The sequence below is a fragment of the Oryctolagus cuniculus genome, chromosome 7 (genome assembly GCF_964237555.1).
Source record: "Oryctolagus cuniculus chromosome 7, mOryCun1.1, whole genome shotgun sequence".
In the NCBI taxonomy this organism is placed as follows: Eukaryota; Metazoa; Chordata; class Mammalia; order Lagomorpha; family Leporidae; genus Oryctolagus; species Oryctolagus cuniculus.
The window spans coordinates 153,266,923-153,280,243 of record NC_091438.1 but is presented as its reverse complement, the minus strand read 5'-3'; the positions used below and the strand labels follow the sequence as shown (position 1 = coordinate 153,280,243).

Below are 13,321 nucleotides of genomic sequence, written 5' to 3'. Positions count from 1 at the left end.
AGCAGCAGAGGAGCTCAGAATTAAACCACCGTGAGGGAGAAAAGTGGTGCCCCTGGGTCCTGGGCCCGGGCCCCCCACTCGGGACACACCAAGTCAGTTTCTGCACACACACACACACACACCCCGGCTTTCAGGTCCCAGAGCAAGCAGTCTCGGGCAGTATATAAAAGTCCGGCTCCCTAGGGGTTTGTCTGACGGTCTCTTAAGGAAGGGAGAAGGGGATCAGCCTGGGCGGGGGCCTTCCCCTCTGGGCACCTGCCTTTTGCCTTGAGATCCTGGCTGGAAGAAGAGGCCACGAATGTCCGGGCCCAGGCTGGAGGGGTTGTACTGGTCCAGCACGAAGTGGCTGCCCTGCTTCCGTTGGACTATCTTCTTGTCCAGTCGTGGGCACAGCGGGATGCAGGGAACCTGGGCATAGGGACTCTGCAGGTTGGCAGCTGGTGGGGGAGGAGCAGGAAGGCGTCAGAGCATGCCCAGCCTGGGGCAGGCGGACCCCAGTGAAATCCTGGCTCTGCCGCAGCGAGTGGGGGTGGGATGGGGAGTAGGGTTTGGGCAGGTCACTTAACCTCTCTGAAGATGGCAGTAGCCACCTGCTAGCGTTGATGACAAGGATTGAGGTGTAATGCGTGTGTATGCAAAGCACCCAGCTGAACTCTGAGCACAGATCAAGAGCTAATAACAGGGGCTAGCGCTGTGGCGTAGCAGGTAAAGCCGCCGCCTGCTGGTGCTGGCATCCCATATGGGTGCCGGTTCTAGTCCTGGCTGCTCTATTTCCGATCTGGTTTTATGCTGTGGCCTGGGAAAGCAGTAGAAGACGGCCCAAGTCCTTGGGCCCCTGCACCCACGTGGGAGACGTGGAAGAAGCTCCTGGCTCCTGGCTTCCGATTGATGCAGCTCCGGCCGTTGAGGCCAGTTGGGGAGTGAACCAGCAGATGGAAGACCTCTCTCTTTTTCTCTCTCTCTCTCTGTGATTTTCAAATAAATAAATCTTTTTTTTTTTTTTTTTTTTTTTTTTTAAAGAGCCGGGCCGGCGCCGCGGCTCACTAGGCTAATCCTCCGCCTAGCGGTGCCAGCACACCGGGTTCTAGTCCCGGTCAGGGTGCCGGATTCTGTCCCGGTTGCCCCTCTTCCAGGCCAGCCCTCTGCTGTGGCCAGGGAGTGCAGTGGAGGATGGCCCAGGTGCTTGGACTCTGCACCCCATGGGAGACCAGGAAAAGCACCTGGCTCCTGCCTTCGGATCAGCGCAGTGCGCCAGGTGTGGCGGCCATTGGAGGGTGAACCAACGGCAAAGGAAGACCTTTCTCTCTGTCTCTCTCTCTCACTGTCCACTCTGCCTGTCAAAAAAAAATAAATAAATAAAATTCAAAACAAAACAAAACAAAAGAGCCAATAACAGCTTTAAGCAGATGGCTCCTGGCAGACTGGTAGGTATATTCCAGAAACTGCAAGGCTTCCACCTGCTACACAGTGGGAGTCTTAATGGAACCTGAGCAGAGCAGGCTGGCTTGCCCGGAGAAGAGTCCCGGGGACAGACCCGCGTGTAGCGTCCCTTCCCAGCACATCCTGGCAAGGCCACAACTTGGGCAAGAGGCTTCAGCTTCCTCAGTGGCAGTTTTTCTCATCTGCCAAACGGGTAATAAATCCATCATTAGGAAGGTGGAACCCTAGCACTTCTGCCAAGGGCCCGGCTCAGTGACTGACTCGGCGGGGAGCCGGGATTGCCGGTCTCTGTGGCTGCCCCTCCTCTCCTGGCTCCAGGGACCAACCTGAGCTCAGGGCCAAGGCAGGAGTGCGAGATGCAGTGCAGGAGGCTGAGGGCCTAGCGTGGGCTGCGGGTGATGACTGACGCACTCAGGTTAGGCCCAGCGTGGGCAGCCAGGCCGCTCAGCTCCCCAGCCCTGGCAGGAAGCCAGGCAGGTGGGCACGAGAGCCCCCACCCACCGTGCCCAGGGCCTCACCGTAGTTCTGCTGCTTCAGCCGGCTCAGGAGCCTGAGGACCCTTCGTTCTGGGACTTCGAAGCCGTCTGCAGGCTGAGGGCCGGTGGGGAGCAGCTTCTGCGCCCGCAGCCGGCCTATGGCCGTCTCCACCTCTCGGGCCTTGTAGGTGCCTTCCTTCAGCTTCTTCTGGTAGTAGCTGGGGAGGCAGCGCCCGCTTGCTCAGTCTGGCTCTGCTCCACGCACCCCACTCCTCCCAGCCCCCGTCCTGTCTCCAGCTCCGCCATTCGCTTCCCTGCCCTGGCCAAAGGCCCCTCAGTAACACGCGGGAAGTGCTTATCCCTGCAAGTCGCTTCACTTCTCCGAGCTTCAGGGTTTGCTGGGTGAAACACAATTCCTGTGGGTTCCAGGAACAAGGCCCACCCGGCACCCTGCACCGTTGGGCACAGGAGAGCTTGGGCAGTGGTGTTACTTAGGATTTCTTTCTGCCAAGACAGCACAGCTGTGCAGTGAACTCCCACTCCATCTCCTCCAGAAAGTCCTGTCTGCTCCTGGCGCCCCACTGGGCTGCCCCGCACTGGACTGCAGCACCCAGCACGCAGCAGCTCTTCACGGTGCGCTGGCCGCCCTGCCGCCCTTCTGAGGACTTGGCCAAGAGTGGCGAAGGGGACTTGCCATGTCGTGCTTGGCCTCGCCTCACTCCTGGCGCCATGCACGAGCTCCGGCCAGCTTTGCACAGGGCCGACCGCGGGCAGATGGCGGGCCAGGGTCTCTCCCTCCCTGCCCCGGGGGCCTCTCTGACTTTCGTGCAGCCCTGGAGTGTAGCGGGGTTCCGCAGCTGTGGCGCCGGCCTCAGCGGGGTGGGCACAGTGAGGTGTGCAAGCTTCCCTTTCCTGAGCCACCTCTGGGGGTCTCGGGAGATGCCCTGGGAGCCCGGACACGAGCAGGGCTGGCGCAGCTTTCCCCGCTGCAGAGGAAACTGCTCGCTCTCCCGTCCTCCTCTGCGCTTTCTGGGATTCAGATGTGCTGCTGGTAGGCTGGTTTAGGATGGGCGGGGAATGAAGGAGCACTGAATGGAAAGAAAGCCCTGGCCCCGCCCTGCTTCCTCCAGACTGGCAGCATAAGGGAGGGACAGACTCCGGCCTTGTTGGAACTCCAGCACACGGCTCTGTCGCTGAGCTCGCACACCAGCCGGAATTCTGTGACCTGCTGAACTCGGGCAGAGTGAACACGGCTGCAGCCACGTGTCTTAGAGATATTGCTCCGTGTTCTTTCTCTTGAAGCGATGGAGGATATAACCCTAAACAGAAGAGGGAGCTGCACATAGAGAAACGGGCTCTGACAGAAGGCAGAGGGGGCAGACGGTGAAGGGGGACCCCTGGGGGCGGGGGCAGTGCCCGTGCCAGAGCGGAGGGCATCACTGTACCTTCTGAGCTAAAGCTGCCCGGGGAAGGTTGGTTTAGCGGTTAAGACACAGACTGGGGCACCGCACCCCATATCGGAGCATCTGAGTTAGGTCCTGGTGCCGCTTCCGTTGCAGCTTCCTGCTACGGTGCATGCTGGGAGGCGGCAGGTGAAGGCGCAAGTACTGCGGTTGCTGCCCCCCAAGTGGGAGACCCAGATTAAGTGTCGGCTCCCGGCCGTAGACTGGCCCAGTCCTGCCTGCTGTGGGCATTTGGGGAAGGAGTCAGCTGATGGGAGATGGCTGTCTCGCTGTCTTTCGAGTAAATCATGAATATTTTTATAGAAGCTGTTGGGGGCGGTACTGTAGTGCAGCAGGGAAAGCCACCACCTGCGACGCCAGCCCCCACTTCGATCCAGCTCCCTGCCGACGCACCTAGGAGGGCCGCAGAAGGTGGTCCTAGAACTTGGCCTCTGCACGCACCTAGGAAGGCCGCAGAAGGCGGTCCTAGAACTTGGCCTCTGCACCCGCGTGGGAGACCCCTGTGGAGTTCCTGCCTCCTGGCTTGGGCCTGGCCCAACCCTGATCGTTGTAGCCATCTGGGGAGTGAACCAGCGAATGGAAAATCTTTCACTCGCTTGCTCTCTTCTGTATTCAGCCTTTCAAATAAATAAAGAAAAGCTGTTGGGGAGATGTGCCCTCATTTGTAAAAGGAAGCAAACCAAGAAAGAAATCCAGGAGGTGGCGAATCCAAAGCAGAGGAAGAGAAAGAATTCCTAGGATGCAGCTGAGTCCTAGAATTAGTTCCTTAGGAGACCTAGAAATTAGTTTTCCAGGGGCTGGTGCTGTGGCGCAGCGGCTTAAAAGCCCTGGCCTGAAGCGCCGGCATCCATATGGGCGCCGGTTTGAGTCCCGGCTGTTCCACTTCCCACCCAGCTCTCTGCTAGGGCCTGGGAAAGCAGCAGAAGATGGCCCAAGTGCTTGGACCCCTGCACCCACGTGGGAGACCCAGAAGAAGCTCCTGACTGCTGGCTGCGGATTGGTGCAGCTCCGGCTGTTGCGGCCATCTGGGGAGTGAACCAGCAGATGGAAGACCTCTCTCTCTGTCTCTACCTCTCTCTGTAACTCTGCCTTTCAAGTAAATAAATAAATAATAAAAAATAAAAAGACAATTATTTAAAAATAAAAATAAAGCAACGTCCATGGGAGAGCGTTGTGGCACAGCCACAGCGTGCCCGGCCAGAGCACTGGTTCTGATGTGCTGCAGACCCAGCTTCTTGCTTAGGCACCTGGGAAGGCAGCAGGCCGTGGCCCAGCTGCCTGGACCTCTGCCACCTGTGTGGGAGACCAGGATGGAGTTCTTGGCTCCTGGCTTCAGCCTGGCACTGCCTGGGCCCATTGCAGCCATTTAGGAGGGAACCTGCAGTTGGACAAACTTGCATTCTCTCTCTCTCTCTGCCATTCAAGCAGATTAAATCTTGTTAAAAATGTCCATTTATTTATTTACTTTTTAATTGGAGAGTGAGAGAGAGAGAGACAGGGCTCCTATCCACTGATTCACTCCCCAAATGTCCATGACCACCAGGGCTGTGCCACACTGAAGCCAGGAGCTAGGAATTCAACCCAGGTCTGCCGTGGGAAGCAGGGACCCAAGGCCTTGGCTGACCACCTGCCGTCCGCTAGGGTGTGCAACAGCAGCAATCCAGAAAAGGGGCTGGAGCTGGAGCTCCTAAGCCGGCAGCTCTCATGTGGGCGTGAGCATCTTAACCCCTTGGCCGGATGCCTGCCCCTCAATTTCTCTGTTAAAGATTTATTTCTTTGAAAGGCAGAGTTCCAGAGAGGGAGGGAGAAAAAAGACTCCCCAAACAGCTGGGGCTCAGCCAGGCCAAAGCCAGGAGCCAGGAGCTTCCTCCAAGTCTCCCACATGGGCGGCAGGCCCCAAGCACTGGGCCGTCCTCCGCTGCTTTCCCAGGTGCATTAGCGGGGAGCTGGATCAGAAGGGCAGTAGCCAGTGACGCAGCACCTGCATGGAACGCTGGCACCCCCGGGGGCAGCTTCACCTGCTGCACCACAACGCCAGCCCCATCCACCACGAAGTCAAAGTTGAACGCCACAAGGAAGTGGACATGGTCATATTAATGCCAGAAAGCCTCAGTGGAGACAAGTGACTTCTGTGTCATGACAAGATGTTCAGTTCATCAGGAAATAGAGAATTCTGAACTTGCAAGGTAAGGGGTGGCCGTTTGGTGCAGCAGTGAAGTCGCCACCGGGATGCCTGCACCCCGTATCAGTCTCAGTTCTAGTCCTGGCTCCACTCTGATTCCAGCTTCCTGCTAACGCGCCCCCTGGGAGGCGGCAGGTGGTGACTCAAGTACTTGGGTCCCTGCCGCCCACATAGGAGACCTGGATGGAGTTCTGGGTTCCTGGCTTTGGCCTGACCCAGCCCTGGCTGGCTGTCTCTGTCTCTATGCCTTTCGAATAGCATTAAAATAAATTTAAAGAAATATCAGGCAAAACCTGATATAACTACAAGAAGTAGAGAATTCCTACGCCACAGTGGTGCCGAGAAGCAAACAAGTACAGAAGAGGGGAACACTCTTCCTGAAGTCCAAGTCCAGTTCATGTGTGGAGGAGTGACGGAGTTAGGAAGTCAGCATTTTCAGCCACTGGATTGATCACTGATTAGGCAAGAGTCATCACTAGAGGCTAAATCACGGGTGTTGGGGCCGGCACTGTGGCACAGCGGGTAAAGCTGCCACCTGCAGTGCCGGCACCCCATATGGGCACCGGTGGGAGTCCTGGCTGCTCCACTTCCGATCCGGCTCTCTGCTATGGCCTGGGAAAGCAGTGGAAGATGGCCCAAGTCCTTGGGCCCCTGCACCCACATGGGAAGCCCGGAAGAAGCTCCTGGCTCCTGGCTTCGGATCCACACAGTTCTGGCCATTGTGGCCAATTGGGGAGTGAACCAGCAGATGGAAGACCTCTCTCTCTCTCTCTCTCTCTCTCTCTCTCTCTCTCCCTCTCTCCCTCTCTCCCTCTCCCCCTCTCTCCCTCTCTGTGGGTGGGTGGTGGTGGGGGTAACTCTGACTTTCAAATACAATAAATAAATCTTAAAAAAAAACACCAGGGGTGTTAAGCGTGGTGAAAGGGGGACGTTTATGTAGACTCAGTTCCCCAGTCAGCCTCAGGAAACAGAGCAAACGCTTCCCAGTGAGAAACCGTGGCAGAAACGACACGGCCAGCACACGGCGGGCACGCGCGCTCCCCCGGCACCCGCTGTCCTGTCTGTGAGGAGACACCCGCAGGTGCAGCCCCCAGCAGCAGTGACAAGAGGAGGACCCGTCCAGGTCCCAGGAAGCCACAGCCACGACAAGCCCTGTGCCCTGTGCTCCTGGCTTGGAGGAAAAAAGAAGGAAGACACACACACACCCCCCTCCACAACAGCGAAGGCCGTTAGTGTCAGGACGATGGCCCAACAACAGGATGAGGGGACAGTGTTGCTTCAGTGTTAATTTCCTAAAATGGGTAAGATACTGTGAGTGTCTAAGAAAACGCCCTCACTATTAGAAAATACAGATCTTCAGCAGCTCATGGAAAAGGTGTGTTAGGAAAAAACTGCAGAGAATTCAAAATTTTTGCACCAAACTGAGTCTAGTTTAATTCTATGCTTCCATGTACTTTGAGAAGAACCCTCATAAATACTGAGTACCCGGGGACAAGGGGACGGGCGTCTTACTCTGCTGATTCTTAAGTGGTTGAGAAAGACAAGTTTCCTCAAGGTGTGCGAAAGGCAGTGACAGGCCTGCGCCACGGCTCACTAGGCTAATCCTCCACCTGCGGCGCCGGCACACCGGGTTCTAGTCCCGGTCGGGGCACCGGATTCTGTCCCGGTTGCTCCTCTTCCAGGCCAGCTCTCTGCTGTGGCCCGGGAGTGCAGTGGAGGATGGCCCAAGTGCTTGGGCCCTGCACCCCATGGGAGACCAGAAGCACCTGGCTCCTGGCTTTGGATCGGCGCAGCACGCGGGCCGCAATGTGCCAGCCGTAGCAGCCACTTGGGGGGTAAACCAACGGAGGGAAGACCTTTCTCTCTCTCTCTCACTGTCAAAAAAAAAAAAAAAAAAAAAAGGCAATGATAGAGCAAATGTGGGAAAATGCTGACCGTTGGGAAACCTGCAAAGAGCCCTTCAATTTAAGCATGTCCGTTAAGCTTGGTGCAGCTGAACCTGCACCCTAATAGAAGAAGTAACTACAGACCCAAAGAGAGCCTTAAGATTCTAGGGGATGTTCTTTTTAGGAAAAATGCTTATTAATTTATTTTCGTCTGTTTGGGAGGCCGAGAGAGAGAGACCTACCGTCTGTTGGTTCACTCCCCCATGCCCACAACAGCCAGGGCTGGGCCACGCTGAAGGGAGGAGCCGGGAACCGCATGTGGGTCTCCTACCAGGTGGCAGAAACCCAAGCACTTGGAGCACCCTCAGGAGGCGGGATGGAAGGGGGGAGCCAGGATGTAGGCTGGCACCGTCGGGAGTGTGGGTGTCCCAAGTAGTGGCCACAACACCACCCCTACCCCCGTACGGCACATTCTAATGTTCCATGCTAACACGTAGAGAACGACAAGCATCGGATGGATTCCTAGAGAAATGTGAACTGCCAGAGTTGTTCTCAAGAAGCAGAAAACCTGAGTAGTTACATAACTATTACAGAAATTGAATCAGTAATTTAAAATCTGGGGCGGTGCTGTGGTGCAGCCGGTTAAGACCCCGGCCCGCAGTGCCGGCATCCCAGCTCCCTGCTAACGCACCTGGGAAAGCGGCGGAACATGGCGCAAGTGCTGGGCCTTGCACCCACGTGAGATCCCAAAGAAGCTGCAGGCTCCTGGCCTCAGATCGGCCCAGCTCCAGCCATTGCAGCCATTTGGGGAGTGAACCAGCAGGTGGAAGATCTTTCTCTCTCCGTCTCCCTCCCTCCCCCTCTCTCTGTAACAATGTCTTTCAAAGAAATAAAATAATAATAATAATTAAACATCTTCCCACTTGTCTCCGGCTCTGGATGGAGGAACTTCCGGCAGACCAGTCCTCCGCTATGGTCAGAGCATTTGTATCCCCGTGAAGTTCCCGCTGAAATCCTCAGGCCCGGGCTGCCGGCTCCGGCAGGTGGCCGGGTCATCGGGCGGAGCCCCCCTGAACCCGGTCAGGGTCCCTGTGTGGGGACGGCCGAGAAGGTGCCGGCTCTGAGCCAGCCCGTGCTGCGTCCCCCGTGCCTTGGTGTGAGAAAGACTGGTGACTGTTCCACACCAGCCTGTGGGCTCCCGACAGCGTAGCCCGGAGGACTAAGCCGCCGTCTCACCACCAACAGCAGCAGAGCGGCACGGAGCGGGAGAGGAGGGCGATTTGCGCACTGGGAAGCCAGACCTGGATTCCCAAGACGAAGCCTCCGGTTGCCCTGCGGGGCAGCAAGCCGGGTCGGGGAGGGCCCCAGGCTCGTCCTGACCGGAGGCGGCAGAGGCAGAGTGCTGAGAACCAGGGGCAGGGGAGGGGGGTGCGGGAGGAGGCGGCACCGCCCGCGTGGGAGGGCGTGCGCACGGCAGGCGCTGCAGGGCGGGCCGCACTCCCTGAGGCTTGTCTGGGCTACCGCGGGGACCCTCCGGCGTGGGGGAAGGCCTCCCTTGTATCCACGCACCCCACAGCATCAGTGCCCCGGAGCGGGCAGAGGCCATGTCTGCAGCCTTGCAGGCGGCCGGGTCTCTGCGCTGCTGCCGGAGCACCCCGGGAGGAAGTGTGTCCCGTCTCCAAGGTGACACGCGTGGTCCCCGTGAGACGGAAACAACCTCACCAGAAGAAAACAGGAACAGCTCTCCACGGACACTGACCGCCCCTGGGACCCGAATGCTGGAGGCCATGACCAGAACATAACTGACCTTGAACCGACCCGGGGGTCTCCCGCGGAGGCCAGCGGGTGGGGAGGGGCTGCCCGGCGCTCTGCTGGCCGTGGTGGAGCCCACGGGCGGGTCTCCCCGCGTGGCCTCTCTAGAGCGTCCTCACTTGGTGGGGCATTTGAGGCTTTCGCTGACCAATGGGTGGGGGCTTCCTCGAAGCGAGTTAAACTGAGAAATGGGCACGTGGGACTTGGCGTCATTGCTTTTTTTTTTTTTTTGACAGGCAGAGTGGACAGTGAGAGAGAGAGACAGAGAGAAAGGTTTTCCTTTTGCCGTTGGTTCACCCTCCAATGGCCGCCGCGGCCGGTGCGCTGCGGCCTGCGCATCCTGGTCTCCCGTGGGGTGCAGGGCCCAAGGACTTGGGCCATCCTCCACTGCCTTCCCAGGCCACAGCAGAGAGCTGGCCTGGAAGAGGGCCAACCAGGACAGAATCCGGCGCCCAGACTGGGACTAGAACCCGGTATGCCGGCGCCGCAAGGCGAAGGATTAGCCTAGTGAGCCGCGGCGCCGGCCAGCATCATTGCTTTTCAAGTTCATTTATGTTCTTTGGAGTTGTGTATATAATTTTCATTTTTATTTATATATCGTTACTTATTTGGAAGGCAGAGACACAGGAAAGGGAGACAGGAGAGACAGAGAGACAGAGATCTTATATCCGTTGGTTCACTCCTCAGAATATCTGCAGCAGCCAGGGCTGGGCCATCCCACCCACCCGGGCTTCCCACGGGGGTGACAGCGACCCAAGTGTCTGAGCCGTCACCTGCTGCTTCCCAAAACAGGCACGAGCAGGAAGCTGGAACTGACCCGGGCTGCCGGCATCCGTGCCACGGGCCCACCTGTGGAGCCGTGTGTGTTCTGAGTGACCCAGATGCTGGGAGGAACGTGGGTCTCGTGCCTGGGCTGCTGCGTGGATGCCATGTGCTGTAGGCGCCATCATACACCTGTGCCCTGCCCCGCGTGGAAAACTGGAACCCAGCGTAAGGGCGGGAGTGCACGGCGGTGTGTGACGCCGAGGGAAGGCCCTAGGGGCTGAGATCCAGTTCCTGTCTCTGGTTTACAGAGGAAGAAGCTGAGGCCCAGAGAGAAGCGAGGTGTCTGGGGGCCGGGGGAGAGGCCCAGGTGGAGCCCCTGCACCCTCCCCCTCCCTCGTGGTCCCACGGTTTCCACAAGCCCCGCGCTGAGCGGCAGGTGTCCTGATGTATTTGTTTCAAAGACAGACGATGGGGCCGAGGGGTCCTCTGAGGACAGGGCCAGACAGTGCTGTGCAGAGATCTGGCCCTGAGCCTGTGCCTTGGCCTCTGGCCTTGACCGTCCACGTCGTCCTGGCCACCCACCCCAGGGACACAGGGGCAGCCTCCAGCGGCTTCCTGTTCTGGAACTGCTCTCTGGGTACTACAGGGGGAATGACCCAGATCACGCCATCACGATCCGAGATCACGGGTCATCTGGCCTCCTGGATCCAGCCAGGCCTGAAGCGCTGGCTGGTTGTTTGAGCCAATAGCTTCCCCTTTTGCTTAAGCCAGTTACGGAGGGTTCCTCACTCACAGCCTCGCGTCTTAGCCTCCAACACGCCAGATGCCACCTGCGTGTCCACAACCTCCTCCCCAGCGAAGCCGCGCCACTCACTTCGTGATCTCCTCTAAGGCCGCCTCCGGTAAGGCCAGCATCTCCACCAGCAGGGACAGGATCTCAAAGAGCAGGGTGTGCGGGTTGGGCAGAGCCATGTCCGTCGGGGCATTCTGTTCTGGGGACACGGGACGGTGGCTGCCATTACCACTCGGTGCCCACCCAGTGCCAAGCCCCGCCTCCCGGCCCCTCCTCCAGCTCTGAGTGCCCAGGGCTGCTCACCCACGGAGCAGAAGAAGCGCCTGGTGTCTGTCATCACGGCCAAGAAGTCTTTGAAGTCCACGTGCCCGTCTCCTGTGGGGGCAGGGGAACGACAGGGTAGGTGGGGCCCTCTGGAGCGGGTCCAGGCACTGCAGCCCTGAGCAGTCACTTTTCGGGTCTGATTATAAAAGGAACGCATATCCAATGCAGAAAACATGGTGCACGCGGGAGAGCAGATGAGAAAGTTAAAAACCTACGGCACAAAGCACTAGGACTTGAGTCCTCGCTCAGCGCAGCCCAGGCCCAGCTGATGGGGCATTTGGGGAGAGACCAGGGGGTAAGGTCTCTCTCTCTCTCTCTCAAATAAATTTTATTTTAAATTTTAAATGAGTGCATAGCCGATAGTCAAACTACTGAATGAGTGGATGGTCTGCAGTCCTCAAAGCTGCCACGTGGGGGCGCTCAGTACGCTCGTCCCCACTTCACAGATGCGGCCTGAGGCAGGAAGGAGAGGCGGCTCTGGCAGGGGCAGGCGAGGGCGGAGCTGGGGTCGAGTCCCCGGTGTGTGCAGGAGGATTTGCGCTGTGCAGTGACGCCGGGGACAGTCATGGCACCAGGTGATCAGGGGTCCCCGTGCAGTCCCACGCGTTCCCTGCACACCAGGCAGGATTCCCCGGCCCTGCACTCTCCCTTTGAGGAATGCCCTTGTCCCCGCCTTGCCTAACTCCTGCGTAAGCTTTCACACCTCAGCTCAGGCATCGCCTCCTCCAGGAAGCCTTCCTGAGACTCCTCCCTCCACGCTGCTTCTGTCGGGGCCTCCCCAGGTCGCCCTTGCCCGACGGCAGGGACCTCCTGTGAGCAGGGTCTCCTGCGCCTCACAGCTCTCTTTGCCCTGCGCTCACAGGGGCGCCAGGAGGCTTCCAGTTGATTCTATTTACTGGATGAGTCGCAGCGGCAGCTGATGTCTCCTGGCATGGGTGCTGTGCTGGGTGCTGCGCCTGGATTATCTCCTGGCATCTTCACAGTAGCCTGGTACTGTATAAACCCATTCCACAGATGGAGAAACCGAGGCTTCATGAACTCCAGGCACTTGTCCTGAGCCACGCAGTGGGGAAAATGGGCAGCCGAGTCCATCTGATGAGACGGGAGTGAGAGCCCAGCGGTCAGCGTCTCTCAGGGCACAGACAGCCTGGGGCCAGGAGGCTGGGCCGTGGCCACCTCTGCTCCCTAGAATCTGGCGCTGGGTAGGTGCTCAGGGAGCATTCGCTCCCAGAACTTGGGCCTGCGACATAATCTGGGGGAGCCAGTGCAGGATGGGATCCTAGTCATACCGCGATTAAGAATTTCTAGGTTGCGGCTGGCGCTGTGGCATTGTGGGTAAAGCCGCCGCCTGCAGTGCCGGCATCCCGTGAACACCAGTTCGAGTCCTTGGGCACCTGAACCCGCATGGGAGACCCAGAAGAAGCTCCTGGCTTCGAATAGGCGCAGCTCTGGCCATTGTGACCATCTGGGGACTGGGGAGTGAACCAGCGGATGGAGGACCTCGCTCTCTCTCTCTGCCTTTCAAATGCATAAATAAATCTTTTAAAAATTAACAGCATTTCTGTGCTGTGCCAGCAGAGCGCTAAACCAGATCCAGGTCCTTTCAGCACAGGGTCCCGTGTGACCTCCCTGGTGTCTGCCAGGGAAGCCCCGCCTGGGGCGGGAGCGACACCCCCCCCCCACTCACCGTCGACGTCGGCGCTCATCAGCGCGTCCTCCACCTGGGCTGGCGTCAGGGAGAAGCCCACCAGGAGCAGGATGTTCTTCAGGCTCTGCGCGTCCACCTCGCCCGGGCCATTGAACATCTCGAAGTAGCTGCGGAAAGCTGCGGGAGGCGGCCCACGTGGGCGGGGAGTCCTTCCCCCACCCCCACTCATCCCAGCCCCTCCCTGCCTCCCGCCCAGCTTCCTCCAAAGATAACTAAGCTAAGAGTGTAGAGGCTGCCGTTGAGGCTAAGCAAGTTAAGGCATCCCATACGGGTGCTGGTTCGAGTCCCGGCTGCTCCACTTCTGATCCAGCTCCCTGCTCATGCACCTGGGAAAGCAGCAGGAGATGGCTCAGGTGCTGGGGCCCTGCACCCACGTGGGAGGGCAGGATGGAGCTCCAGGCTCCTGGCTGTGGCCTGGCCCAGCTCTGGATGTTGTGGCCATTTGGGGAGTGAACCAGCGGACAGAAATTCT

General features: G+C 58.7%; 1 protein-coding gene across 16 annotated transcripts in view; it reads right to left on the bottom strand.

Annotated features, from left to right (window-relative positions):
- Window positions 1–13,321, bottom strand: part of SPATA21 (spermatogenesis associated 21) — a 49,499-nt gene that overhangs the window by 1,092 nt on the left and 35,086 nt on the right. For 15 of the 16 annotated variants that reach the window (XM_070079239.1, XM_070079238.1, XM_051836555.2 and 12 more), the window contains 5 exons: window positions 12,829–12,966; window positions 11,121–11,192; window positions 10,899–11,016; window positions 1,959–2,134; window positions 260–437 (listed from right to left, as the gene is read on the bottom strand). In XM_070079239.1, coding sequence (XP_069935340.1) covers window positions 260–437; window positions 1,959–2,134; window positions 10,899–11,016; window positions 11,121–11,192; window positions 12,829–12,966 — 682 coding nt within the window. Of the gene's footprint in view, window positions 1–259; window positions 438–1,958; window positions 2,135–3,288; window positions 10,342–10,898; window positions 11,017–11,120; window positions 11,193–12,828; window positions 12,967–13,321 lie in introns of those variants that run through there. The other variant, XM_051836558.2, reaches the window with a different exon arrangement.